The 26549-nt window shown below is 50.0% G+C and overlaps 3 protein-coding genes across 10 annotated transcripts; all 3 read left to right on the top strand.

The window, feature by feature from the left end:
- Positions 1–311: 311 nt before the first annotated feature.
- NUTF2 (nuclear transport factor 2) lies at positions 312–8145 on the top strand (the record flags this gene model as incomplete). The annotated part of the gene is made up of 4 exons (XM_080704514.1): positions 312–410; positions 5160–5231; positions 5316–5414; positions 8032–8145. 4 exons carry the CDS (start codon positions 312–314, stop codon positions 8143–8145), a joined length of 384 nt encoding a protein of 127 aa, XP_080560640.1.
- Positions 8146–10393: 2248 nt separating this feature from the next.
- EDC4 (enhancer of mRNA decapping 4) lies at positions 10394–24200 on the top strand (the record flags this gene model as incomplete). 8 transcript variants are annotated; one of them, XM_080704487.1, is made up of 29 exons in its annotated part: positions 10394–10475; positions 15005–15161; positions 15563–15674; positions 15966–16065; positions 16336–16525; positions 16627–16774; positions 16859–16963; positions 17279–17388; positions 17472–17555; positions 17647–17742; positions 17841–17943; positions 18045–18225; positions 18326–18398; positions 18498–18589; positions 18672–18859; positions 18934–19058; positions 19149–19302; positions 19865–20298; positions 20417–20488; positions 20570–20722; positions 20809–20845; positions 20962–21139; positions 21248–21403; positions 21508–21623; positions 21709–21874; positions 21962–22148; positions 22239–22458; positions 23622–23785; positions 24008–24200. In XM_080704487.1, 29 exons carry the CDS (start codon positions 10394–10396, stop codon positions 24198–24200), a joined length of 4176 nt encoding a protein of 1391 aa, XP_080560613.1. The 8 variants fall into 8 exon arrangements, with proteins under 8 accessions (XP_080560613.1, XP_080560609.1, XP_080560611.1 ...); XM_080704483.1 differs by having other exon boundaries at positions 20384–20488; XM_080704485.1 differs by having other exon boundaries at positions 19134–19302.
- A 660-nt stretch (positions 24201–24860) lies between these two features.
- On the top strand, positions 24861–26288 carry NRN1L (neuritin 1 like; the record flags this gene model as incomplete). The annotated part of the gene is made up of 3 exons (XM_080704516.1): positions 24861–25020; positions 25746–25878; positions 26003–26288. The coding sequence occupies exons 1-3, from the start codon at positions 24933–24935 to the stop codon at positions 26286–26288; spliced, it is 507 nt and encodes a 168-aa protein (XP_080560642.1). The 5' UTR covers positions 24861–24932.
- Between the last annotated feature and the right edge of the window lie 261 nt (positions 26289–26549).

Here is a 26549-nt window from a genome sequence, read left to right as displayed (position 1 = left end):
ACAAACCCGGCTCAAATTTTTTTTCAAATAGCAATAGGGATTTGGATTAGAGATAGAATGTCCCTGAGTTCAATCCCAAGTACCACAAAACAAAAAGGGAAAGACTGAGTCTTCCTCTTAGCTCTCAGCATTGCTCCAGCTGGAGAAGGGACTCCTACCAGACCCAATAGCTTCAGCAATGGACTTTGTGCAAGAAGGCCAGAGGAGGACAGAGGTCAGTGGCTGAATGCCCAGTGCTCCTGTGGTACCAATGCTTTCTTCTCTGTCTCACTGGTCTCGCAGGTCTCAGTGACACCGGGTGACGCTCCAGAATGGGAGACAAGCCAATTTGGGAGCAGATTGGATCCAGCTTCATTCAACATTACTACCAGTTATTTGATAATGACAGAACCCAACTAGGCGCAATTTATGTAAGTCTTCAGATCTTGGGTCGTGGTGTCCACCTTACAAGTTTTCACAGCCCTTGTTGGCCTACCTAAGCCTCTCTAACTGCACTTCTGTTTAGAGGATGGTGCCAAGTCTGGCTTGGTTCATACTTTTTTTTTTTTTGCGGTACTAGGGATGGAACCCAGGGACAGCCTACCTCTGAGCTACACTACCAGCCCTATTTTTTATTTTTTATTTTGAAACAGGGTCTCACTAAGTTGCAGAGGGCCTCACTAACTAGCTGAGGCTGTCTGCAAACTGCAATCCTCCTGTCTCAGTCTACCGAATGCTGGGATTATAAGCGTGCGCTCGCTACCACGCCCAGCTCTGCTCTGTGCATTTCTGTCATCTTCCACAAGAGTTGGTATATGGTATCTGGACAGGGAGTTCTGGGCTTACCATTTCGTGTGACCAGCACCTTACTAGGTACAGGTCCTGAGAATGCCTCTGTTCCAAATTGGATAGCAGAGGCACATGGTATTCTTTGGAGAACCCAGCCCATGAGCATCTTCAGTACAAATATTAATTTTTTATTTTTTATTTTTGTGGAACTGGGAATTGACTGACATTTATTTATTTTTATTTTATTTTTTAATTTAAAAAATTTTTTTTGGTGGTACTGGGGTGGAAAGGGGCTTTCTACCTCCGGGCTATACTCCCAGACCTATTTTCCTATTTTTTATACTTTATTTGGAAGCAGGGTCTCACTGAGTTGCTGAGAGTCTCACTCAGTAGCTGAGGCTGGCTTCGAACCTGCGCGATCCTCCTGTCTCAGCCTCCCAAGGACTGGGATTACAAACGTGCACCACCACGCCCAACTTGGAACTGGGAACTGAACGTAGAGGCATTCTACCTTCGAGCTATAGCCCCAGCTCTTCTTTTTTTTTTTTTTTTTTTTTTTTTTTGCGGGTCTGGGGATGGAACCCAGGGGCATTCTGTCTCTGAGCTACATCCCCTGCCCTATTTTTTATTCTTTATTTTGAAACCAGGTCTCACTGAGTTGCAGAGGGCCTCACTAAGTAGCTGAGGCTGTCGATGAACCATGATCCTTTGTCTCAGCCTCTCAAATGCTGGGATTACAAGTGTGCGCCACCATGCCTGGCTTCTTTCTTTTATTTTTTTAATTATTTTTTATTTTATTTTGTTTTGTTTTTGAAATACTGGGGATGGAATCCAGGGGCATTTTATCTCCGAGTGACATCCCCAAACCTAGGTTTTTTTTTTTTTTTTTTTTTTTTTTTTTTTTGTGTGTGTGTGTGTGTGTGTGTGTGTGTGTGAGTCTGAGGATGGAACCCAGTGGCATTCAACGGCTGAGCTATACCCCCGCCCTATTTTTATTCTTTCTTTCTTTGCAGATCTGGGGATGGAACTCAGGGGCATTGAACCTCCGAGCCACACCCCCTGCTGTATTTTTAACCTTTCTTTCTTTCTTTCTCTCTTTCTTTCTTTCCTTCTTTCTTTCTTTCTTTCTTTGTAGGTCTGGGGATGGAACTCAGGGGCATTGGACTTCTGAGCCATACCCCCTGCCCTATTTTTTATTCTTTATTTTGAAACCAGGTCTCACTGAGTTGCAGAGGGCCTCACTAAGTACCTGAGGCTGTCTGTGAACCGCGTGTACCATCATGCCTGACTTTTTTTTGAAACAGGGTCTAAGCCGGGTGTGGTGGTGCACGCTTGTAATCCCCGTGCTTGGAAGGCTGAGACAAGAGGATCGCACATGTTCAAAGCCAGCCTCAGCAACCTAGTGAGACCCTGTTTCCAAATAAAATATAAAATAGGGCTGGGAGTATAGCCCGGAAGTAGGAAGCCTCTGGGTTCCACTCCCAGTACCACCAAAAAAGAAAAGAAAAGTAAAGAAAAGAAACAGTGTCTTACTGAGTTGCAGAGGGCCTCACTAAGAAGTTGAGTCTCACCCCTAACCGTGGATCCTCCTGTCTCAGCCTCCCAAATGCTGGGATTACAAGTGTGTGCCACCATGCCCTGCGAGCCCCTATCTCATTGTCCCTCTTCTCTTCTCTTCTCTTCTCTTCTCTTCTCTTCTCTTCTCTTCTCTTCTCTCTCTCTCTCTCTCTCTCTCTCTCTCTCTCTCTCTCTTTTATTTTTGTGGTGCTGGGGATGGAACCCAGGGGCATTCTACCTTCAAGCTACACTCCCATCCCAATTTTTTATTCTTTATTTTGAAACAGGGTCTTACTAAGTTGCAGATGGTGTCACTAAGTAGCTGAGGCTGGCCAGGTACATGGACCTTCCTGTCTTAGCCTCTCAAGTACTGGGAATACAATCTGTGTGCCACCATACCTGGCTCAGGCTACTTTAATTAAGAGACAATGATAGATAGTAGGGTGTGCATTTGGGAGGCTGAGACAGGAGGATCAGAGGTTGGAGGAAAATCGGGCTGGAGGTATAGCTCAGAGTTAGAATGCCCTTGCGTTTAACCCCTAATACCACAGGGAAAAATTTTTTTAAATAAAGTAAAAATTTAAATAAAAAAAAAAGTAGGCCTGAAGCCCAGCATGGTGGCACACACTTATAATTGTTGTATTTGGGAATCTGAGACTGTATGATCACAGGTTCAAGGACAGTCTCAGCAATGTAGTAACCTAGTGAACTCTCTTTCCAAACAAGAAATAAAATTGGTCTGGAAATGTAGCTCAGAGGTAGAATGTCTCTTGTTCAATTCCCAGAATCCCCACACAAGGGAAATGTAGGGCTTTCATAGAGAAGAGAGTTACGGTCATAAAAGATCATTTTCTATATATGGTTTCATCATGCTCAAGACATTTCCCCTTTGAAGATTAGGAAACTGAGACTCAGAAAATTAAATTGCCTAACATTACTGGAAGCCCTTTTGAATTCTGCCCCTGAAGAAAGGGAAGAGTTGGACATGGTGGTGCTCACCTATGATCCCAGTACATGGGAGGCTGAGACAGGAAGTTTGCAGGTTTGAAGACAGCCTCCACAATTTACCAAGACCCTCAGCAGTTTAGCAAGAACCTGTTTCAAAAGAAAAAATAAGAACCAGACATGGTGGCGCACACTTGTAATCCCAGTACTTAGGAGACAGACTGGAGGATCACAGGTTCTTGGCCAGCCTCAGCTACTTAGTGAGGCTTCTACAACTTAATGAGATCCTGTTTCAAAATAAAGAATAAAATTTAGGGAAGCCAGGCGTGGTGGCACACGCTTGTCATCCCAGCATTTGGGAGGCTGAAACAGGAGGATTGCAGTTCAAGGACGGCCTCAGCTACTTAGTGAGGTCCTAAGCAACTCAGTGAGACCCTGTTTCAAAATAAAGAATAAAAAATAGGGCTGGGGGTGTAGTTTGGAGGTAGAATGCCCCTGGGTTCCATTCCTAGTAACACACACACACACACACACACACACACACACACACACACAAATAGGGCTGTGGGTGTGCATCTTGGAGGTAGAATGCACCTGGGTTCAACATTTAGTTCCAAAAAAAGAAGGAAGGAAGGAATAAAAGGAAAGGAGGAGTTTGAGGGAGTGGGTCATATTTGTGAATTTTTCTGTTGGTGTTAGGGAGGGTTCCACACTAGGCCTTGGGAAACTATGTCAGTCTCTCTCCCTAATCCCACCCGTACTCAGAAGGGCACCCAAAAGAGCCATAGTAGAACTCACCCATCACACTGTAAATGGTAATGAATGTGTGGATTTTTTTCAAGTTATTTACCTTTTTTAAGAGAGAGAGAGTGTGTGTGTGTGTGTGTGTGTGTTTCCCATCAGTACTAAGGATTGAACCCGAGAATATTTTACCCCTGAACTATATCCCCAACCCTTTTTTCCCCCCTAAGTTTTAGGGTCATGCTAAGTTGCCCAGGGAGGCCTCAAATTTCTAACAGCCCTCCTTCCTGAGCCTCCATAGGAGGTATGATTGTAAGCATGTATCACCATACCAGCTTTGATATTATTTTTGTGGTATTGAAGATTGAACCGAGAGCCAGTTCCCACACACAAACAAACAAATAAATAAGGAAGCAAGCCAGGCCTTGTGGTGCACGCTTCTAATCCCAGCATTTGAGAGGCTGAGACAGGAGGATTGCAGTTTGCGGACAGCCCCAGCTACTACTTAGGCCCTTTGCAACTTAGGCCCTTTGCAACTCAGTGAGACTCTCCTTCTAAAAATAAGAGTAAAAAATAGAGCTGGGGATGTAGCTCAGAGGTAGAATGCCCCTGGATTCCATCCCCAGTACTGCTAAATGAATGAATGAATGAATGAATGAATGGGGTATAGCTCAGGTAGAACATCCCCAAGGTCAATCCCCTGTACCACAAAAAATGAAAATAGTTGGGCATGGTTGTGCATTTGTCAGCATTAGCATGTCTCAGCATTCGGGAGGCTGAGACAAGAGGATCACAGTTCTCAGACAACCTCAGCTACTTAGTGAGGCCCTTTGCAAGTCAGAGAGACCCTGTTTCAAAATAAAGACTAAAAAATAGGGCTGGGTGTGTAGCTTGGAGGTAAAATGTCCCTGGGTTCCATTCCTAGTACTGCAAAAATAAAAAAGAGCGAGAGAAAGAGAAAAAAGAAAAGTTGTTGATAGTGTAAACTTCGGGAACTATCCCTAATCCCTCTGTTTACAGAGAAACTTGAGTTGTGGACTCATTTTCTCAGGAGTTGTGACCCGTTTCTTCTAGGGCCTTCTAAGGGCTGTAGAGATAGCCTTTATGCCTGCGGCCTATCCTTGGGTTTTTTCCTGTACATTTTTCAGATTGATGCATCATGCCTTACGTGGGAAGGACAGCAGTTCCAGGGGAAAGCTGCCATTGTGGAGAAGTTGTCTGTAAGTAGAAGCCAGGGCTGGGGTTGGGCCGCTCCTTCCTTGCCCTTTCTAGTCTCAGCCTACTGCCTGCTCTTTCCCCTGCAGAGCCTTCCGTTCCAGAAAATCCAGCACAGCATCACGGCGCAGGACCATCAGCCCACGCCAGATAGCTGCATCATAAGCATGGTTGTGGGCCAGCTCAAGGTAGTAGTGCTGCTATAGTACTGGCAAAGAGTGGGTGAGCTGAACAGAGCCCAGGACCCCTGCCTTCTCTATGGATTTGACCTGCTTGTAAAGGGGCCCCCAAAGTTTAATACAGTAGCTGTAAGCCATGTGTGGCTGGTTGTGTGTGTGTGTGTTTGTACTGGGGATTGAGTCTAGGGGCATTATACTTTTGAGCTACCTCCCCCCGCCTTTTTAAATAGTTTCACGGAATTGCCAAAGGCCTCATTAAGTTACTGAGGCTGGCCTGAAACCTGCCATTCTTCTGTCTTAGCCTCCCAAGTACTGGGATTATAGGTATGCACTATCATGCCTGGCTTTTTTTTTTTTTTTTTTTTAATGATCCAGGGGGTGGAACCCAGAGCCTCACAAGCAAAGCAAGTGCTCTGCCATCAAACTACATCCCCAATCCTGCAACCTTTAGATTATATAAATTTAAATAAAATTAAATTTAGTTCTTCAGTTGTCCTAGGCATATTTTAAGTGCACATGGTTAGTCATGTGTGGGTTCCTAGTGGAGAACAAGGTACAGAATAATTCCATGATTGGAAAGTTCTAATGGAGACATTGTTCTAGAGCCTTTATGGAAAGGGACAAAAGAGCTGGACACAGAAGTACACATCTACAATCCCAATATTTAGGAGGCTGAGACAGAAGGACCTCAGGTTCAATGCCAGCACACAATAACTTAGTGAGACCTTGTGTCAAAATAAAATAGGACAAGAGCTGGGTGTGATGACATATGCCTGTAATACCAGTACTTGGGAGGCTGAGATAAGAGGATCACAGGTTCAAGGACAGCCTCAGCAATGTAGTGATACTCTCTGCAACCTTGCAAGATCCAGTTTCAAAAAAGAAAAGGAATTGGGGATGTAGCTCAAAGGTAATATGCCTCTGGATTCAGTCCCCAGTAACAAACACACACACACACACACACACACACACACACACACACACACACACACAATTAGGGGTGGGGGTATAGCTCACAGATAGACTATCCCTGGATTCAATTCCCAGTACCACACCAAAATCTGAGTGTGGTGGCCTTTTTTATTTGTTTTATTTTACTTTTGCGGTGTTGGGGATGAATCTCGGGGCATTCTACCTCCAAGCTACACCCCAGCCCTATATTTTATTCTTTATTTTGAAACAGGGTCTCACTGAGTGGCAAAGGGTCTCACTAAATAGTTGAGGCAGTCTATGAACCGCAATCCTCCTGTCTCGGCCTCCCAAATGCTGGGATTACAAGCATGCGCACTCCCAGCTTTTATTTTTTATTTGAAACAGGGTTTCGCTAAGTTGCTGAGGCTGTCTGCAAACCTGTGATCCTCCTGTGTCAGCCTCCCAAGTACTGGGATTAAGGGATTACAAGCATGTGCCACAAAGCCCAGCTACTTTATTTTTTTATTTTATTTTATTTTTTTTGGTACTGGGGGTGGAACCCAGGGACTTTCTACCTCCAGGCTATACTCCTAGACCTATTTTATATTTTGTTTGGAAACAGTCTCATTAAGTTATGGAGATCCTCTGATCTCAGCCTCCTGAATGCTGGGATTACAAGTGTGCACCACCACTCCCGGCTTTTATTCTTTATTATGAAACAGGGTCTCGCTAAGTTGCAGAGGGCCTCACTATGCACCTGAGGCTGTCTGTGAGCCTCAATCTTCTGTTCTCAGCCTCCCGAATGCTGGGATCACAAGTGTGTGCCACCACACCGGCTCATTCTTTATTTTGAAACAGAGTCTCACTAAGTTGTGAAGGGCCTAAGTAGCTGAAGCTGTCTGCAAACCTGCGATCCTCCTGTCTTAGCATCCCAAGTACTGGATTACAGACATGAGCCACCATACTCAGCTTGCCCTTAATTTTAAAATGAGGTCTCACTAAATTGCTAAGGCTGGCCTGAAACATTTTAAGTGCACACAGTGGTGTGTGCTGCCATCTGTTGGCCTCTGTGTGCCCAGCGAAGTGCTTTGTAGTGTGTGTGTGTGTGTGTGTGTGTGTGTGTGTGTGTGTGTGTGTTTTACTGGGGATAGAACCCAGGAGCATTTTCTCTGAGCTATACCCCCAGCCCTTTTTTTTTTTTTTTTGGTGGGTGTGGGGATGGAACCCAGGGCCATTTGACCTCTGAGCCACATTCCCTGCCCTATTTTTTTAATTCTTTATTTTGAAACAGGGTCTCACTAAATTGCGGAGGCCCTCACTAAGTAGCTGAGGCTGTCCGCGTACCATGAGCCTCCGGTTTCAGCCTCCTGAATGCTGCGTGCGCCACCACGCCCAGCTCTATTTTTTTAGTTTTTATTTTGAAACTCTCAGTGAGTTGCAAAGGGCCTCACTCTAAGTGGCTGAGGCTGGCCACAAATCGTGATCCTCCTGTCTCAGCCTCCCAAGTACTAGGATTACAATCGTGCGCCACCACACCTAGCTGCTCTGTACGTTTATCAATTCACATACACAAGTACCCTTTAGCTTTCTGGGATTTATTTGAGTACAGGACTTTAGAGCTTGATCCTAAAGTCCATATTTTCTGCCTAATTCCCCTAGCACTTTCTTCCTATTTCTTGGCTCCCTAACTGAATCATTTTCTCTCTTCTCACAGGCTGATGAAGATCCTATTATGGGGTTTCACCAGATGTTTCTATTAAAGAATATCAACGATGCTTGGGTTTGCACCAATGACATGTTCAGGCTTGCCCTGCACAACTTCGGCTGACCTCCTCCTGGCCAGGCACTCATGCTGTTTCCTCCTCCCTCCTCTTCCCGATACTATCACGCTCCTGCAGATGCTCCAAATGTCATGCACAAACGAGCAGGGCCACGGTGGGAGTGGGCGCAGTGCGCTGCTGTCACTAAACTGTTGTGCATGATGTTTGGACACTAGACTAGTTGCATCTGACAGGAGAAGTTTGTGTTGTACCAGCGCATGCCTTGGAAAGACTTAAGTAATGCAAAAGGTTGTCTTTTTTTTTTTTTTTTTTTTAATCTACTGACAAGTTGCTCTAGTAACCCAAAGAAGTGAAGGAGAAAGCAGCTGCCTCACCGCCCAGATATTGATTTGTTCAGATGTTTCAATGCCTCATGATACAATAAAACCACGAAAATTTTCTTAACAGTTTAAATTGTTTTAATTAGTTTAATAGTTGACTGGGCATCAATAATTACCCTGCCCCATTATCTCTCTCATGTCTTACTCTCTCACCTCTGCCCCAACTCAGCAGTGCTTACTGCAAGGAGAAAACTGGCTGAAGCACACTCCCAGATAACTTCTTTCAAGCCCTCTGGGCCAGAGTTCTTCCCAGCTTTGGGAAAGCAGACAGGGAGAACTTAGGTCTTGCTGCAAGCTTCCCTTGTACTGAGGCCTCTTTGGTCAGTTTTGAAACCTGGGTAAATTCAGGGCTCTAGTAGTAGGGGAGATGGCCCTGAATCCTATTGCAACTGAAGAGGCCTTGGCAAACATGGCCCACCAGTTTCAAGCACTCTCGGCTGAGGTCTCAGCAAAATTAACAAAGGGCCTGTTCAATCCCCAGAAGGGTTGAGGTCATAACCATGAGTACCCCCCAAGCCAAGAAAGAGGTAGCCCAGATGCTGTTGCCTGCTTGGGATATCATTGCCCACAGAGCTAGGTCCCATTAGGTTGAATATAGGTAGGGAACAGTGGAAGTCAGTCTGAGCATGGGTTATTCATGCTCTAAGAGTTTTCAGATCTCTTCAGAGCATTTCCAGGCCTCCCTCTATTTCCTTCCTCATATACTCCACCTATCTTCAAATTCCAGGAAGTCTCAACTGTTAGGGCAGTTTCTTCTATGTTTTGGGACAATGCTTTGCCCAGTACAAATTTAGTCCAGAGGCTTCTGGGTGGCATAAATCTAATAGCAAAATATTAACTTCAGGCTAGTACCAAACCCAGAATTTGGGCAAATACTGCCAAGAGGTCTTAGGATTGGTGAGGGTACCCCAGCTCAGACTGACATGTAAAAGCATTCCTTTCTTCCCCACTATTGGGGTAGGGTAAGGATTTCCTCAGACCCTTCAGGTTTCCTGGCTATGCTGGGCATAGGGGTGGATGATGCTGTTTGAGGGGACAGCATACTCAGATTTCAGTGGGACTTATCTCAAGCTACTGTGATTGGGGGAGTGGGGGTGGGGGGAGGTAGATGCCTGCTGCCTCTTAAACCACCCTGTATAAAATCTGCAATACAGCTTCCATGTACCTGTGCCTGAAATGTCTGCAATAAAGAGGTGTTTGTAAATGATGTTTTCTTTTTTCCTAAGTGGAGGGTGCCAGACGGGACAAGGGGATACTGGGAAACAGGAGAAAACAAGGGCTGACCTTTGTGGTGGGAACATCTCCCCTCCCCAGTGATTCCTGAGCCTTAAGACCTCGCGGGGGCCTTGGGTTATTCCAACCCGTTTCTCAAAAGGGATATAGGCTTCTACCAACTTAGTGTACACTGGGTGTCTGAGGAGCTCCAGCCTGGGGGCCAAGTTAATCCAGTCCTAGGACTGTAGAATTCATCATCATAGAGTGGGCAGAAACTGGGCAGGATCTCCTGGCACGAACAGGGCTTTGGCAGCCCGGCACTGTACATGGACTTTGGCTCTGCCTCAGATTTTTAGAACTCCCTCCCCCTCCCCCTCCGGACACCACAATCACAGACCGGGCTGTGAAGGGGAACTGGTCCAGGTAAGGAAGGCATTCACCACTAGCCCGGAACCTTTCTTCTCCAGCCCTTTCAGGTTCCGGGAGCAGAGGCTCGTGGGGGCCGGAAGTGGAGGCGGTTGGTGGGGTTGGCGGGGCTCAGGGACGCGGCACCGGCGGCCGTTTACGATCTGCGGGTGGACTGAGTGTAGTGCCCCAGCGTCCCGCTGTCTTCCTGGGAGAGGCTGGGCGAGGCTGGGCGGTGCGCGGCGGCCACGGAGCGAACGAACGCCGTGCGGGCAGAGCGCCAGCGGCTGGGCCCATGGCCTCCTGCACGAGCATCGACATCGAGGACGCCACGCAGCACCTGCGGGACATCCTCAAACTGGACCGGCCTGCGGGGGGTGAGTGCGGTAGCGGGGATTGGCCCTTGGCAGGCGGACAGGCGGGCGGCGTGGGTCTGAGCCGCCCCAGAACCCCGCAGGTCTCTTAAGACTCGCTCGTGACCCTCGCGGCTGGCGAGGGCGGACCAGGTCGCGTCATAGATCCCGAGCGTACCTCGAGAATAGCTCAGACCCCTGGCTGTGACCCCTCCCCATCCCGGCGCCAGACGGTTCTGCCTCGTCCTTCAGCGTTTTCGCTGAAGGTGAAGCCACTTTTCTGAATCCTTACAGGCCCCCTTCGGTTTCTGGCCGCAAAGACTAGTGTTCCTGGGACTGGCCCAGCGGCCCTATCCTTTCGCCATGGTTCAGAGATCTGGGCCTAGAGTTAAGCAAGCTGTGTGCTGAAGAGCTTCTGGTCCCCCTCTGCAACATGCTCTTACTTCTGGAATGCAGACCAGGCCTGCTGTTGCTCTGAAACTCATTTTTCTGGCGGAAGGTGGCCAGCCCCAATTCTGTGTTCTTTGATGAAGGCAAATCACAGACTGCACGGCCCTGATTGAATTAGGTTTCAAACATCTGCAATCCTGATTTGTTCGTATTGATTCAAATTTCACTTGAGCTCCCAGTGATAACTCAGAAATGCTCTTCTGGGCCAGGAGCCCCCAGGACACAGCTAACAGTGTTGAAATACTGTCACTGTAAAAGAGAATTGTTTTGGTACTGTGATGGGAATGGGTTGTGGGCGAGGGGTACTGGAGAGCTGGAGATGCATAGTGGAGGTCTCAGAGAAGCTAGGTTTTATAATATGAACAGGAGCTTGGGTGTTAGGAAAGGCACCTATGTAGAAGCCATGTATTACAGAGAGGAAATAACATATGTGAAGGCAAAAGAGTTTCTGGGCAGATCAAGAGATCTATGAAAAGTTGTAGTGGTTGAAGGAGTGGCTGATGATGGTGGTGTAGTTTTGCAGAGGCCACAGCCGAATATTGATGTCTCCTTAATTATTTCTTGTTTTTACACCTGCTGAGAGGCCCAGACTGGCTGCTTTATAGAAAAGTAGGCATTGGTACTCACTGCGGGTGGATTTAGGTAACACATACTCAGAAAATCCATCTGCTGTCTGAGATCACTGGGCCCTTTGCCTCATACCTGGAGTATGTGCTCCCTTTACTCGTGAATGTGGCTTGTGCCTGGTAGGCCCATCATTTCTCTGAGCAGATTCACTCCAGAGAGATTGGTAGAGGTTGGCGTGACCAATCATATACGGCCTAGGCCTGCTGCTTGTTTATCCTTTTGGCAGGCTGCTAGAAGGTAGAGTGGTCACCTTATCCTTGACAGTTAAGGTGGCTCTAACCCTATTGAAGTGGCCTAGAGGCTTTTCTCATAACTTCATGGTTTATTGATGGGCATTTGATTTTTTTGCAGGTCTGGGGATAGAAGCCAGGGGCATTCTACCTCCGAGCTACACCCCCTGCCCTATTTTTTATTCTTTATTTTGAAACAGGGTCTCACTAAGTTGCGGAGGACCTAAGTAGCTGAGGCTGTCTATGAACTGTGATCCTCCTATCTCAGCCTCCCAAATGCTGGGATTACAAGTGTGCGCCACCACGCCCTATTCATGCCCTATCCCTTATTTTGAAACAGGGTCTCACTAAGCAGCTGAGGTTGTTTGCAAACCAGCGATTCTCCAGTCTCAGCCTTCCAAGTACTGGGATTACAAGGGTGCACCACCATGCCCAGCTAGAGCCCTTTCTTTCTTACTTGCACATATTTGTGTCTTTTAATGCCTTAGGAGCCCAAATCCAGACACTACTTTGGTGTAAGCCTTGGTATTTCTCACCCAGATTCTGAACGATTCTTTATGCTGCCTTCGAGCAGTCACTCATTGGCTAGAATTGGCATGTCGCCTTCTCCTTTAAAACTTCTGTGGAGTTGGACATAGTTGTGCATACTCATAATCCTAGTTCTTAGGAATCTGAGATAAGATCTTAAGTTTGAAGACAGATTTAGCAATTTATCGAGGCCCTCAGCAACTAATGAGACCGTGTCTCAAAATAAGTTCAGAGGTAGACACCTCTGGGTCTAGTCTCTTATACCACCAAAATAAACAAAAAAACTTTTGTGGGGCAGAGCATATATTTCAGTAGTAGAGTGCTTGCCTAGCATATGCAAAGCCCTGGGTTGATTGCCAACACCTCAAAATTTCTGTGTATGTGTGTGACTGTCATTGCCCAGAGAGAACGTCTGAGCACTTCAGCATCAAACCCAAGGCCTCTACAGCCTTGCCCCCCATTCTTCCCATGTTTGTATGTTGTGACTACAGTGACTGTGATGGTGCCCTCTCTCTGTGTGTGTGTGGTACTGAGGATTGAGCCTAGAGGTAGAATGCCTACCTAGAGGTAGAATGCCTCTAGGCTCAAGCCTTAGCTCTATTTTATAGTTTTATTTTGAAATAGGGTTTTATTAACTTATGGAGGGCCTTGGTAAATTGCTAAGGGTGGCTGCGGACTTACAATCCTCCTCTTTCAACCTCCCAAGTACTGGGATTACAAGCATAGGGTGCCACCATGTCTAGCATGCCTTCTCTTTCTCTCTTTCTCTCTCTCTTTCTCTCTCTCTCTCTCTCTCTCTCTCCCTCCCTCCCTTTTTTTTTTTAGGTACTGGGATTGAACCCAGATATAGTCTACCTCTAAGCTATACTACCAGCCCTATTTCTGATCCTATATTTTGAGACAGGGGGTCTCACTGAGTAGTTGACACTGACCTCGAACCTGCAATCCTCCTGTATCACCCCCCCCCCACTCAGCTGCATAACTTCTTTTTTTTTCTTGTGTGTGTGTGTGTGGTGCTAGAGATTGAACCCAAAGGCATTCTACCTCCGAGCTACACTCCCAGCCCAATTTTATTTATTTATTTACTTACTTATTTATTGGTAATGGGAATGAAACCCAGGGGCATTCTACTTCTGAGCTACACCTGCAGCCCTGTTTTTTATTTATTATTATTATTATTATTATTATTATTATTATTTATTTTTGGTGGTACTAGGGGTGGGACCCAGAGGCCTTCTACCTCCGAGCTATACTCTCAGACCTATTTTATTTTATTTTAATTTTTTGGTGGTACTAGGGATGGAACCCTTCTACCGCCGGGCTATACTCCCAGACCTATTATTTTTTTTTTAATATTTTATTTGGAAATGGTCTCTTAAGCCAGCAAGGCTGGCTTCGAACCTGCGCGATCCTCCTTTCTCTGCCTCCCAAGTGCGGGGATTACAAGCGTGCACCACCACGCCCAGCCTCTGAGACCTATTTTATACTTTATTTGGAAACAGGGTCTCACTAAGTTGCTGAGAGCCTCACAAAGCATCTGAGGCGGGCTTTAAACCTGTGCGATCCTCCTGTCTTAGCCTCCCAAGTGCAGGTTTTACAATCATGTGTCACCACGCCTGGATTATTTTTTATTTTGAAACAGGGTCTTACTGATTTGCAAAGGGCCTCATTAAGTAGTTGCTGAAGCTGTCCACAAACTGCGATCCTCCTGTCTCAGCCTCCCAAATGCTAGGATTACAAGTGTGTGCCACCATGCCCAGCTATTCTTTTCTTTTTTTTTTTTTTTATGGAACCCAAAGGGCTTCACTGAATAGCTGAGGCTGTTCGCAAACCCAGATCCTTCTGTCTCAGCCTCCCGAATGCTGGGATTACAAACATGTACCACCACACCTGGCCAGCTTCGATTTTTATTTTCATTTTGAAACAGGGTCTCACTAAGTTGGGAGTGTCTTGCTAGGTGGCTGAGGCTGGCCGCGAACCCAGATCCTCCTTTCTCAGCCTCCCAAGTACTGGGATTACAAGTGTGCGCCACCATGCCTGGCTTGCCTCCCTTAAATATACAGAGTTTTTCTTTGCTGACCCGGGCCTGAGTATTACCTAGCCTCAGACCCTCTTTCTTTCTTTCTTTCTTTCTTTCTTTCTTTCTTTCTTTCTTTCTTTCTTTCTTTCTTTCTTTCTTGTGGTGTTGGGGATCAAACCTAGGGCCTCACACGTGCTATAGATAGGCAGGCTACCACTGAGCTATACCTTCAAGTCTCATCAGAGGAACTTTGATGACTTGTATCTCTCCCCCAGGTATAAGAACTTTCTGCTCATCCTTGGTTCTGGCATTTATCAATGTTTATGGAATGAAAGATGAAATAAGAGCCGGGCATGGTAGTGCACACTTATGATCCCAAAGCTTGGGAGGGAGTCTGAGACGGGAATCGCAGGTTCAAGGACAGCAGCCTCAGAGAGTAGTGAGACTTGTCAACCAGCGAGACTCTGTTTTCAAATAAGAAATAAAATCAGTCTGGGAGTATAGTTCAAAGGTAGAATGCCTCTGGGTTCAATCCCCATACCACAAAAAATGAAAGATGAACTAAGAGGCCTCCCCATAGAGATGCCCTACTCAGTTAAGTGTTACTAGAGTACCTCATGGTCTGGAAGGAAGCTTTGTAGGAAGAGAGGCTAATGGTCAGGTGAAACAACCTTGTCAGTGTGGTTCTCTGTCTTCAGGCCCCAGTGCAGAGAGCCAGCGGCCATCCAGTGCCTACAATGGGGACCTCAATGGTCTCCTGGTCCCAGACCCTCTCTGCTCAGGTGATGGTACTGCAGCAAGCAAGACTGGTGTACGGACCATGCCACCAATTAGCCTGCAGGAAAAGCAGGTCATGTGAGTATCTGAAGATGGCAATGATGTTGATGGTGTTTGAGGGACATCTGAAGGCATGAGGTGAGGGGGCAAGAGGGGCCAGCAGCCTTTGCTGCCACCCTCCCCCCAACTCCCTAGGACCTGGGGCAGAGCATTTAACCACACTGAGCTCCAATATCCTAGGATGGGAGGTGAGGACATGCTAAGGGCTTGACCTGGGGCCTGGTATAGAATGGAAGTAGGCTTATTTCCAAGGAGGGGGTGAGCCAGAGGAGCTGTGGGTCTGGAAAGAGTCAACCAGGCAAAGCTGTGCATCTAGAACTAGAAATCTTCACCAGGTAGCTGTGAGCTCTCCTCCTCCTAACCCCGCCATTGAGCCTTTGGGTAAAAAAGAGATGAGATTTGTGCACTCCTCCCCTCAGCTGCCTTTCTGGAGATGACAGCTCTACCTGCATTGGAATTTTGGCCAAGGAGGTGGAAATCGTGGCCAGTAGTGACTCTAGCATTTCTAGCAAGGCACGGGGGAGCAACAAGGTAGGTTCCAGAATGCTGTGGCATGTATAGTGTGTGTGTGGGGGTGCCTAGCTATTCCTTTCTCCCTCGTGCAGTCAGTTCCTAGGGGGACCCCGTTAACAGTGTGCCTCTATTTCAGGGAGCCAGAATTGTCTGCCAAGCCTTTGTGGAAATCTGGCCCAGGAGATTTTCATGAATAGCTGGGCTTGCACCTGTGTCCTCTCCATCCCCAGAGTTGTTGGGATTACCTAGGCTCTGAGGAAACTACTTCAAGCCTTCAGCTTTTTTGATCTTTTCCCTCTGGTTTCTCAGGTGAAAATCCAGCCTGTCGCCAAGTATGACTGGGAGCAGAAGTACTACTATGGCAATCTGATTGCTGTGTCTAACTCCTTCTTGGCCTATGCCATTCGGGGTGAGTAGGGGTAGGGGGGAGGAGGAAGTGTTGTGCTAGAAGTCCCAGAGAATCAGATCTACTGTTGGGCTACTTAGGCCACTCAGACCTAAGGTATACAATGGAAGACTTGTCCAAGCTACCCTACCTAATCTCTGCCAGGCCTGGGGCACCTGGGCAGATAAAAACCAAGCTTGAGATTATGGTGGTGGCAGTGAGGCAGGCAAGGACAGCTTTAGTGCTGCTGCGTAGGCCTGGATGCTTGCTCATGGCCCCCTGCTCTGATTCCAGCTGCCAACAACGGCTCAGCGATGGTACGCGTGATCAGTGTCAGCACTTCAGAGCGGACCCTGCTCAAGGGCTTCACAGGCAGCGTGGCTGATCTGGCCTTTGCACACCTCAATTCTCCGCAGCTGGCCTGCCTGGATGAGGCAGGCAACTTGTTCGTGTGGCGCTTGGCTCTGATTAATGGCAAAATTCAGTATCCATTCCCAGGCATGGGGCCTGAAGAAGAGTGGGTGGAGCTGGGGCTGCTCGACACCCTTCATCATTCATCTGTCTAGCCCTTAACACCCTGCTCAGAGAAGAGATCTTAGTCCATATTCAGCAGCCAGAGGGCACACCACTGAACCACTTCCGAAGGATCATCTGGTGCCCCTTCATCCCAGAGGAAAGCGAGGACTGCTGCGAGGAGAGCAGCCCAACAGTGGCCTTGCTGCATGAAGACCGGGTGAGGGGCCAGGCGTGGTGCAGGAGGTGACAGAGCGGCCCTGTTGTGTGCATGGGCTGAATGCTCGCCTCCTTGTCTCTCCAGGCTGAGGTGTGGGACCTGGACATGCTTCGCTCCAGCCACAGCACCTGGCCTGTGGATGTCAGCCAAATCAAGCAGGGGTTCATTGTGGTAAAAGGCCACAGCACGGTAGGCCTGCAGCTGACTGCCTTCCTGCCCTCTCTCTTCTTTATCCCCTCATCTGTTCCCCATGTCCACAGCTACCCAGGCAGTTTAACTGGCATTCTGCCTCTGGGGACTCTGAGCACAAAGTGGTCCTTGCCTGTGGAACACACTCTTGACCTAGTTGCACCCTACAGGTTTGATCTCTGTAGCCCCCATTCATTCAGTCAGTCATACAAATTGTGAGTCCCCTGGGGGTCAGCCCAGCTTGCTTCATCTTAATCTGGGAAAGGCTCATTTCCACCTCTAGTCAGGTAGCAAAGCTCTTTGGGTTCTTCCCAGTGCCTAAGTGAAGGAGCTCTCTCTCCTGATGGGACTGTCCTGGCTACTGCAAGTCATGATGGCTATGTCAAGTTCTGGCAGATCTACATTGAGGGGCAGGATGAGCCAAGGTAAGGCAAGGCCTGAGGGACCAGGATATTCACAAGAAGGGGACCAGATCACTCACTCAGGCCCCTCACCTGTCTGCCTATAGGTGTCTGCACGAGTGGAAGCCTCATGATGGGCGGCCTCTTTCCTGCCTCCTGTTCTGTGACAACCATAAGAAACAGGACCCTGAGTGAGTGAGTGGGCCGGCAAGCAGGTGGTGGGCTGGACCATGAGCTCCCACCTGGGGGCTCACCAACACTTAGTGCCTTGTTGCTTTGCAGGGTCCCTTTCTGGAGGTTCCTCATTACTGGCGCTGACCAAAATCGGGAGCTGAAGATGTGGTGCACAGTGTCCTGGACCTGCCTACAGACCATTCGGTAGGCAGGGGCTAGGAGATCAAATAGGGGTGGCAGGGTGGGGATATGGCTTCTTTGAATTCTTAAGTCTCATTTAAACCTGCTTCCTGGCTTCCTAGCTTCTCCCCAGATATCTTCAGCTCAGTGAGTGTTCCCCCTAGCCTCAAGGTTTGCTTGGACCTCTCAGCAGAATACCTGATTCTCAGTGATGTGCAACGGAAGGTAGGCTGTTATGAGGGCACCTTGGGCAGAGCCATTGTCTTTAGGGAGCTGAGGAGGCCTCACAGCCTCTGAGCTCAGGTAAGAGTGTGCCATCTGTGCAGGTCCTCTATGTGATGGAGCTGCTGCAGAACCAGGAGGAGGGCCGTGCCTACTTTAGCTCTATCTCAGAGTTCCTGCTCACCCACCCTGTGTTAAGCTTTGGCATCCAAGTTGTGAGTCGCTGCCGGCTGCGGCACACTGAGGTGCTGCCTGCTGAGGAGGAGAATGACAGCCTGGGGGCTGGTGAGCTTCCCCAGGGTCAGGGCTGTATATTGGTAAGTTAAGTGGGGGATACTGAGGCAAGAGCCTATGCGGAGCTTAATCATCTACACTGTCCTTTCAGAGGGTTCCCACGGAGCTGGTGCCATAGAGTCTGCAGCTGGTGTGCTCATCAAGCTCTTTTGTGTACATACAAAGTGAGTATCTGGTGAGGGCCCCCTGGGCCCTGCCTGTGTCCCTTCCTCCTCCGCTGACCCTCGCCCTGTTGAGCACTCACTTCTCTTCTCTTCCTGCAGGGCACTGCAAGATGTACAGATCCGCTTTCAGCCACAGCTGAACCCTGATGTGGTGGCCCCGCTTTCCACTCACACTGCCCATGAGGACTTTGGTGAGTGAGGGAGGGGTGAGAGGGAAACAAGTTGGACTGACCAGGGTCTGAGATCGGACTCAAGTGGCAGCTTTCCCCACAGCCTTTGGAGAGTCTCGGCCTGAACTGGGCTCTGAGAGCCTGGGGTCAGCCACTCCTGGCTCCCAGCCTGACCTGCGCCGCATGGTGGAGCTGCCTGCACCCGCTGACTTTCTCAGCTTGAGCAGTGAGACCAAGCCCAAGTTGATGACACCCGATGCCTTCATGACACCCACTGCCTCCCTGCAGCAGGTAGCTACCCCATAGTGGGGCACCTGGGCATGCCTTGTGCACAGGCCACATGCTCATTCTTTATATCTCCCCAGATCACTGCATCCCCGAGCAGTAGCGGCAGCAGTAGCGGCAGCAGCAGCAGCAGCAGCAGTAGCAGCTCTCTTACAGCTGTGTCTGCTGTAAGTAGTGTCTCAGCTGTGGACCCCTCCTTGCCCAGGTAAGATAAAAATTGGAGTTGGGGAATGGCAGGGGCTGGTGCCAAGTGATACCAAGCTCTGTGCTGATGCATCAGCCTTCCTCCCACCAGGCCACCAGAGGAGCTGACCTTGAGCCCCAAGCTGCAGCTGGATGGCAGTTTGACAATGAGCAACAGTAGCAGCCTGCAAGCAAGCCCACGCAGTCTCCTGCCCAGCCTCCTTCCTGGCCCAACTGACAAATTGACTTCCAAAGGGCCTGGGCAGGTGTGTGCACATGTGTGTGTATGTGTGTGGTGCTGGGTAGCTGGTGGATGACTGCCAGGAAGGTTGGTGGCACTCTCCTCCCACGTATGTTTTCTGCTGACCCTGCTGTGCCTAAGGTGCTCCTTATCTCCCAGAGGTCATTTCAGCCTTCCATATTTCCTGGAGGGCATCTCTTCAGCCTTTCCATTCCTTCCTCCTCTCTCTAGCTGAGGCCTTGTTTTTTTTTTTTTTTCTTTCTTTGGTGGTACTGGGGATGGAACCCAGGGGCTTTCTACCTCCGGGCTACACTCCCAGACCTATTTTATATTTTATTTGGAAACAGGGTCTCTTAAGCCAGCTGAGGCTGGCTTCAAACCTGCGCGATCCTCCTGTCTCAGCCTCCCAAGTGCGGGGATTACAAGCGTGTGCCACCACGCCCGGCTTGAGGCCTTGTTTTTGACATGCATATCTTTTCCCTGCTGTCCCATCTCATCACTACTGATGCACTTTGTCTCCATGCCCCTCTACCTCCTGTCACTTAACCCCCTCCTGTCACTTAAGCCCCATCTTTTGCCCACCTCAGGTATCTACTGCTTCCTCTGCATTGACCCTGGAGCTGCAGGAAGTGGAGCCTCTGGGGCTACCCCAAGCTTCCCCCAGTCGCACCCGCTCCCCAGATGTTATCTCTTCAGCTTCCACTGCCCTGTCCCAAGACATCCCTGAGATCGCATCTGAGGCCCTGTCCCGTGGCTTTATCTCCTCTGCTCCTGAGGGTCTTGAACCAGACAGTATGGCCTCAGCTGCTTCAGCACTACACCTACTGTCCCCACGGCCCCGGCCAGGGCCAGAGCTTGGTCCCCAGCTTGGCCTGGATGGAGGCCCTGGAGATGTGGATCGGCATAGCACCCCATCCCTCTTGGAGGCAGCCTTGACCCAGGAGGCTGCCACCCCTGACAGTCAAGTCTGGCCTACAGCCCCTGACATTACTCGTGAGACCTGTAGCACCCTTGCAGAGAGGTGAGAAGCTTAAAATGTGGAAAGTGCACTGGTGGGAGGGACCTCTGATAGAATCATCCATCTCTGAGTCTACCTGTCCCCTCAGCCCCAGGAATGGCCTCCAGGAAAAGCACAAAAGCCTGGCCTTCCATCGACCACCTTACCATCTACTACAGCAACATGATAGCCAGGACACCAGTGCTGAGCAAAGGTGGGCCACCATATACTGTTTCTCCACAAAGGATGGCTAGGAGGTGGGCAGGTGCTTACTTTACTTCTCCCCTTCCTATAGTGATCATGACGATGAGGTGGCCAGTCTTGCCTCTGCCTCAGGAAGCTTTGGCACCAAAATTCCCACTCCCCGACTGCCTGCCAAGGACTGGAAGACCAAGGGATCCCCTCGGACTTCACCCAAGCTCAAGAGGAAAAGCAAGAAGGATGATGGGTAAGGGGGGATTCTGGAATGGGCCAGGTAAAGGGGTGGTCTCCAGACTGTGTGATGTAGCCTGAGGTACTTCTTGCCTATGACAGGGACTCAACCGTGGGATCCCGGCTCACAGAGCACCAGGTAAGTGATCAGGTACCTTTTTACCCTGCGAGAGTGGGAGGGGCTTGGGCCATTCCTTGGTCTGGTGGGTAGAGATGGGTGAGTCAGGCATCATGTGACTGTCAGTACTATAGCAGGTGGCAGAGCCCCCTGAGGACTGGCCAGCACTAATATGGCAGCAACAGAGAGAGCTGGCAGAGCTCCGACACAGCCAAGAGGAGCTGCTGCAGCGTCTGTGCACCCAACTCGAAGGCCTGCAGAGCACTGTCACGGGCCACGTAGAACGTGCCCTTGAGACCCGGCACGAGGAGGAACGTATCCTTGTGGGTAGTAGCACCGCATGGTATAGAGGCAGAGGCAGAATTCTTGGTCTCAGAAGGGGTGTGGAGTATGCTCTAGGCCTATTCCTTAGCTACGATGCAGAGCGGCGTCTGGAGCGCGCTCTGGCTGAGGGGCAGCAGCGGGGTGGACAGCTGCAGGAGCAGTTGACACAACAGCTGTCCCAGGCACTGTCTTCAGCCGTGGCTGGGCGGCTGGAGCGCAGCATACGGGATGAGATCAAGAAAACAGTTCCTCCGTGTGAGTTTTATATGGTGACATCTTTTAAGTGGGCCAGGTGGGAATAGGGGTACTTGTGAGGCTGCTTCTCCTGATTCCATCCTTCTCTTCCTCCTCTATCCCAGGTGTCTCCAGGAGTCTGGAGCCTGTGGCAGGCCAGCTGAGTAACTCAGTGGCTACCAAGCTCACAGCTGTGGAGGGCAGCATGAAAGAGAACATCTCCAAGATGCTCAAGTCCAAGGTGCTGTTGGGCCCAAGGTGGGGGTGGTGGCTAGGCAGGATAGGTTGTGCTCAGGCTTTCAATTTGATTCCTCCCTCTACCTCAGAACTTGACAGATGCCATCGCCCGAGCAGCTGCAGACACATTACAGGGGCCAATGCAGGCTGCCTACCGTGAAGCCTTCCAGAGTGTGGTGCTGCCAGCCTTCGAGAAGAGCTGCCAGGCCATGTTCCAGCAGATCAATGATAGCTTCCGGCTGGGCACACAAGAATGTGAGTGGGGTCATATGACCCTAGGTAGGAGGGGCTGTCCTCTTCTCATCTGCCATCCTTCTTACAGTCCCCGTGGTCACCTCCCAGACTTGCAGCAGCTAGAGAGCCACATGAAGAGCCGGAAAGCACGGGAGCAGGAGGCCAGAGAGCCTGTGCTGGCCCAGCTTCGGGGCCTGGTCAGCACACTGCAGAGTGCCACTGAGCAGATGGCAGCCACTGTATCTAGCAGTGTTCGGGCTGAGGTGCAGCACCAGCTGCATGTGGCTGTGGGCAGGTGTGTAAGGGGTACCTGGAGCATGGTGGTGGGTTTGAGATAGGCCAGACTGGGCTTCCTGCCCACCCACCGCCTCACTTTCCTTTGCAGCCTGCAGGAATCAATTTTAGCACAGGTACAGCGCATTGTTAAGGGTGAGGTGAGCGTGGCACTTAAGGAACAGCAGGCTACTGTCACCTCCAGCATCATGCAGGCCATGCGCTCAGCTGCTGGCACACCTGTCCCCTCTGCCCACCTCGACTGCCAAGCCCAGCAAGCCCATATCCTGCAGCTGCTGCAGCAGGGCCACCTCAATCAGGCCTTCCAGCAGGTAGGAGTGCTTTCAGCCCTAAGAAGTATTAGGTGTCTCCTGACAAGGCCTGCACGACATATATTACACTCCCCACCAGGTTCTGGGCTGTCTTACAGACTCTTCTTGGTTCTCTTTTGCCTCCAGAGAGTTGCCTGTGTTACTTTCTCTTCCCAGACCTTTTTTAACTTCAGCCCACCTTGTCTCACTACCACCTTTCTCAGGAAACTTTTTTTTTTTTGAGTTGCTGGGGATTGACACTAGGGGAATTCTACCTCTGAGCTACACCCCCAGCCCTATTTTATTCTTTATTTTGAAACAAGGTCTCGCTGAGTTGCGGAGGGCCTCACTAAATAGCTGAGGCTGGCTGTGAACCTGTGATCCTCCTGTCTCAGCCTCCCAAGTACTGAGATTACAGACATGCACCACCATGCCTGTCTCCTATTTTATTTTATTTTATTTTTGAAGATTTAAAAAAATTTATTAGAAAGATAGAAATACAGAAAATAGAAATACAGCCCCATGCCAACATGGCATGGGGGGGTGACTCGAAATGAATACACCCTTTTTTTTTCTTTTTTTTTTTTTTTCTTCTTGGTGGTACTGGGGGAACCCAGAGGCTTTCTAACTCCGGGCTTTACTCCTAGATCTATTTTTTTATATTTTTATTTGGAAACAGGGTCTCACTAAGTTGCTGAGAGCCTCACTCAGTAGCTGAGGCTGGCTTCGAACCTGCGTGATCCTCCTGTCTCAGCCTCCCAAGCACGGGGATTACAAGCGTGCGCCACCACGCCCGGCTTTTTTTTTTTTTTAATGGAAATAGGGGTTGAACATTCTACCGTCGAGCTACATCCCCAGCCCTATTTTGTTGTTGTTGTTAATTTTGAAATAGAGTCTCACTGAGTTGCAGAGGGCCTCACTAAGTAGCTGACCACAAACCTGTAATCCTCCTGTCTCAGCCTCCCAAGTATTGAGATTACAAGTATGAGTCAACATGCCTGGCCTGATCTCTTAACTCTCTAGGTAACAGTACAGCTCTAAAATTCTCTCTGGGTTCTTGGATATCCCCCTCTGGATCCCTCAGCACCCCACACTGTGGTCTTCCTCCCTCAGGTCATACACAGACAAGCAGGCATTCCATCCTGACACTAGCTATAAATACTGCTGCCCTGTTCTGCCCCCAGGCACTGACAGCTGCTGACCTGAACCTGGTGCTGTATGTGTGTGAAACTGTGGACCCAGCCCAGGTTTTTGGGCAGCCACCCTGCCCACTCTCCCAGCCCGTGCTACTTTCCCTCATCCAGCAGCTGGCATCTGACCTTGGCACTCGAACTGACCTCAAGCTCAGGTGAGTGGGAGTCAGGAGATAAGCGGGAGGTAGGGAGCGTTTCAAAGCAGAGGCACTCACTCTTGCCTGACTCCCTTATTTTCTCCCTGTCCTCTCTACCCTCACCCATCTGAGACTTGGCTACTTCCCTTGCCACCAATCCCTCTAGGCGTCAGTGCCACTAGGGGGCACTCCCATCTGTTGGCATTCATCTTTAGCCTGTGTTTTTCCCCTCATTTCTAGCTACCTGGAAGAGGCTGTGATGCACCTGGACCACAGTGACCCCATCACTCGCGACCACATGGGCTCTGTCATGGCCCAGGTGCGCCAGAAACTCTTCCAGTTCCTGCAGGCTGAGCCGCACAACTCACTTGGCAAAGCAGCCCGGCGTCTCAGCCTAATGCTGCATGGCCTTGTGACCCCCAGTCTCCCCTAGCAGCTAAGCCTGCCTTGGGCAGGGGTAAGGGTGGCACTGAAGGCCAACAGACAGGCATGGGCCGAGGTGGGGTAATGTCTGATGTTTACCTGCTCAGGCATCCACCTCAGGTGTTTGGGGGCTGGGAGGCAGGTTGCACTGGCCGTGGTCTACAGATTGTGGTAGCCTGCAAAGTTAGGTGGGGCCCATAGCAGGTATTGTGCCTTCTTGGGTTCTGCTATGCCTGGAGCATGACCCCAAGATTGTGACACCACTTGAGTTGAATTTTCCATGTTCCTTTTTACCTCTCATTTGGATCTTTTTGTTTTTGAAAAACATTGAGAAATTCAATTAAATGCTTTTGGAATAAAATGGTATGTGTATGGTTTTGGTGTGTCTTTGGTATGGCTGATAAGTGCCTCCACTCTTCTCTTTGGGGAAGTGTAAGTTAACCCATCCCTGGTTCTGGGTACCCACTCTTGTCTGCTCACCTCCCTTCTCAGTTCTCCCCTCCAACTCAGAAGTAAGGGTCACAGGACCAGCCCTGCACCAACCTGTGCCTTTCAGGGTGGTTCTGTTCTCCGTTGTCCCTCCCTGCTCCTCTGCCAATCTGTGTAGTGGAGGCGGGGCTACCGGTCGGTTTCAGGTCCCGCCCCCATCTCCCATCCAATCACAGTCCCTTCCTCCGGGGGCTGGGCCGACGGGCTGCACTCCAAGCTGTGAGCTCCTGCACTAGGCTCCCAGCCAGGGACCATGCGCTGCTGCCGCTGCTGCTATTGCGGGTACCGCTCCTGTCAGCGGCTGCCCCATACCCTGAGGCTGTTGCTGTTGCTGCCACTTGGTGAGTGCAGGCGTCCTGGACCGGCCCAGGCCGCACCCTTTCTCGCTAATCTTTCACCAGACTGGGTATAGGGCATGTGTAGGAGCTGGGGGCCCAGTTTTCCTGGCCAAGGGTGGAGAAGAATTGTGAGGGCTCCAGGAAAGTGTGTGATGCCTTCATTGAAACCACAGATGGAAAGTGAGGCACGAATGGAGGCTCAGTTGTGGGGGAAGGACCTCGGAATTTCGCGGTCTTTCTTCTATAAAAGAAACCCATGATCTCTGACAGGACTTCTAGCCCTCGGATCCCTGAGATCCTCTGTGGATCTGGCCTGGATCCTGACCCCTTTCTAGTCTGCCCACTTCTGAGGTATACTTGTCTTTGAGGAGGAGTTGGGAGGGCCATACAAAGCTCATGGAAGTTCCAGAGACTGTCTCAATTGCCTGTGCCCCCCCATACTCTACCCGACCTGACTCCTTCAACCTTAAACATCCTCACCCCACCCAGGGCCTCAGAAGCTCAAAGGAGGACTGGGACAAATAGCCCCCTCCCCTCACATGCATCCCAGTGGGGTCCTGCCTTGAAAGGAGTCAAAGCAGGTGATCCCCAGACATGCCCCTCGGTTCCCTAGGGCACCCTTTTCAAGCTGAGTCATGTCCCTAGAGCACTCCCAGGTAAACAAGCCCCTAGGAGCTGGGGGACAGCCTGGCTCAGCCTATCAACCATTCATCATCCCCACCCCCCAGTTCTTGTACCTCCCTTAGCAGCAGCCACAGAAGCCCCAAATCGTTGTGACACCATATACCAGGGCTTCGCGGCGTGTCTCATTCGTTTGGGGGACGGAATGGGCCGTGGAGGCGAACTGGAGACTGTCTGCAGGTACCAGCAGCTGGGAGGCAGCGGGCAGGTGGGAGGAACGGCCTAATCCTTGTTACCCTCGGGGCCTGAACTTCCTTCCCCTTCCTCACCCCCACTTAACCCTCCAATCTCATTCCCTTAACAGGTCCTGGAATGATTTCCACACCTGTGCCTCTCGGGTCCTGTCGGGCTGCCCAGAGGAGGCTGCTGCCGTGTGGGAGTCTCTACAGCAAGAAGCTCGCAGGGCCCCGCATCGGGATAACTTGCATGCTCTGTGTGGTGCCCCAGTGCGCGTCTGGGAGCGTGGCACTGGCCCAGAGACCAACCAGGAGACACTGAGGGCAACAGCGCCTGCACCCTCCTGGGTCCCTGTGCCCTCACTGCTGGCCACTGCTTTGATGCTCGCCAGCCTCCTGGGGTCCCTGGCCTAGCTAGAGGGTCAAGTAGCAGCGCCCATGCCTCCAACCCTGCACGGGTGTCGGGGCTCTGCGGAGCGTTCACGGCTGTCATTAAAGGTATTTATATTTGCACTAAGCTCCTTCCTTTCTCCCAGCTGTGGCTTGTTTGGCTGGGGCACTGGGACCCCAGAAACTGATCCCCAGCATGGGATGGGCTTAACCAAGGGCCACCACAGGAGACTCAGTCATTTTCCTTACAAACATTCATTTCCCCGGTGACAGCACAGAGCTTTC

The sequence above is a fragment of the Muscardinus avellanarius genome (assembly GCF_963383645.1).
Source record: "Muscardinus avellanarius genome assembly, chromosome: 10".
Lineage (NCBI taxonomy): Eukaryota > Metazoa > Chordata > Mammalia > Rodentia > Gliridae > Muscardinus > Muscardinus avellanarius.
This window is presented reverse-complemented; position numbering and strand designations above follow the sequence as displayed.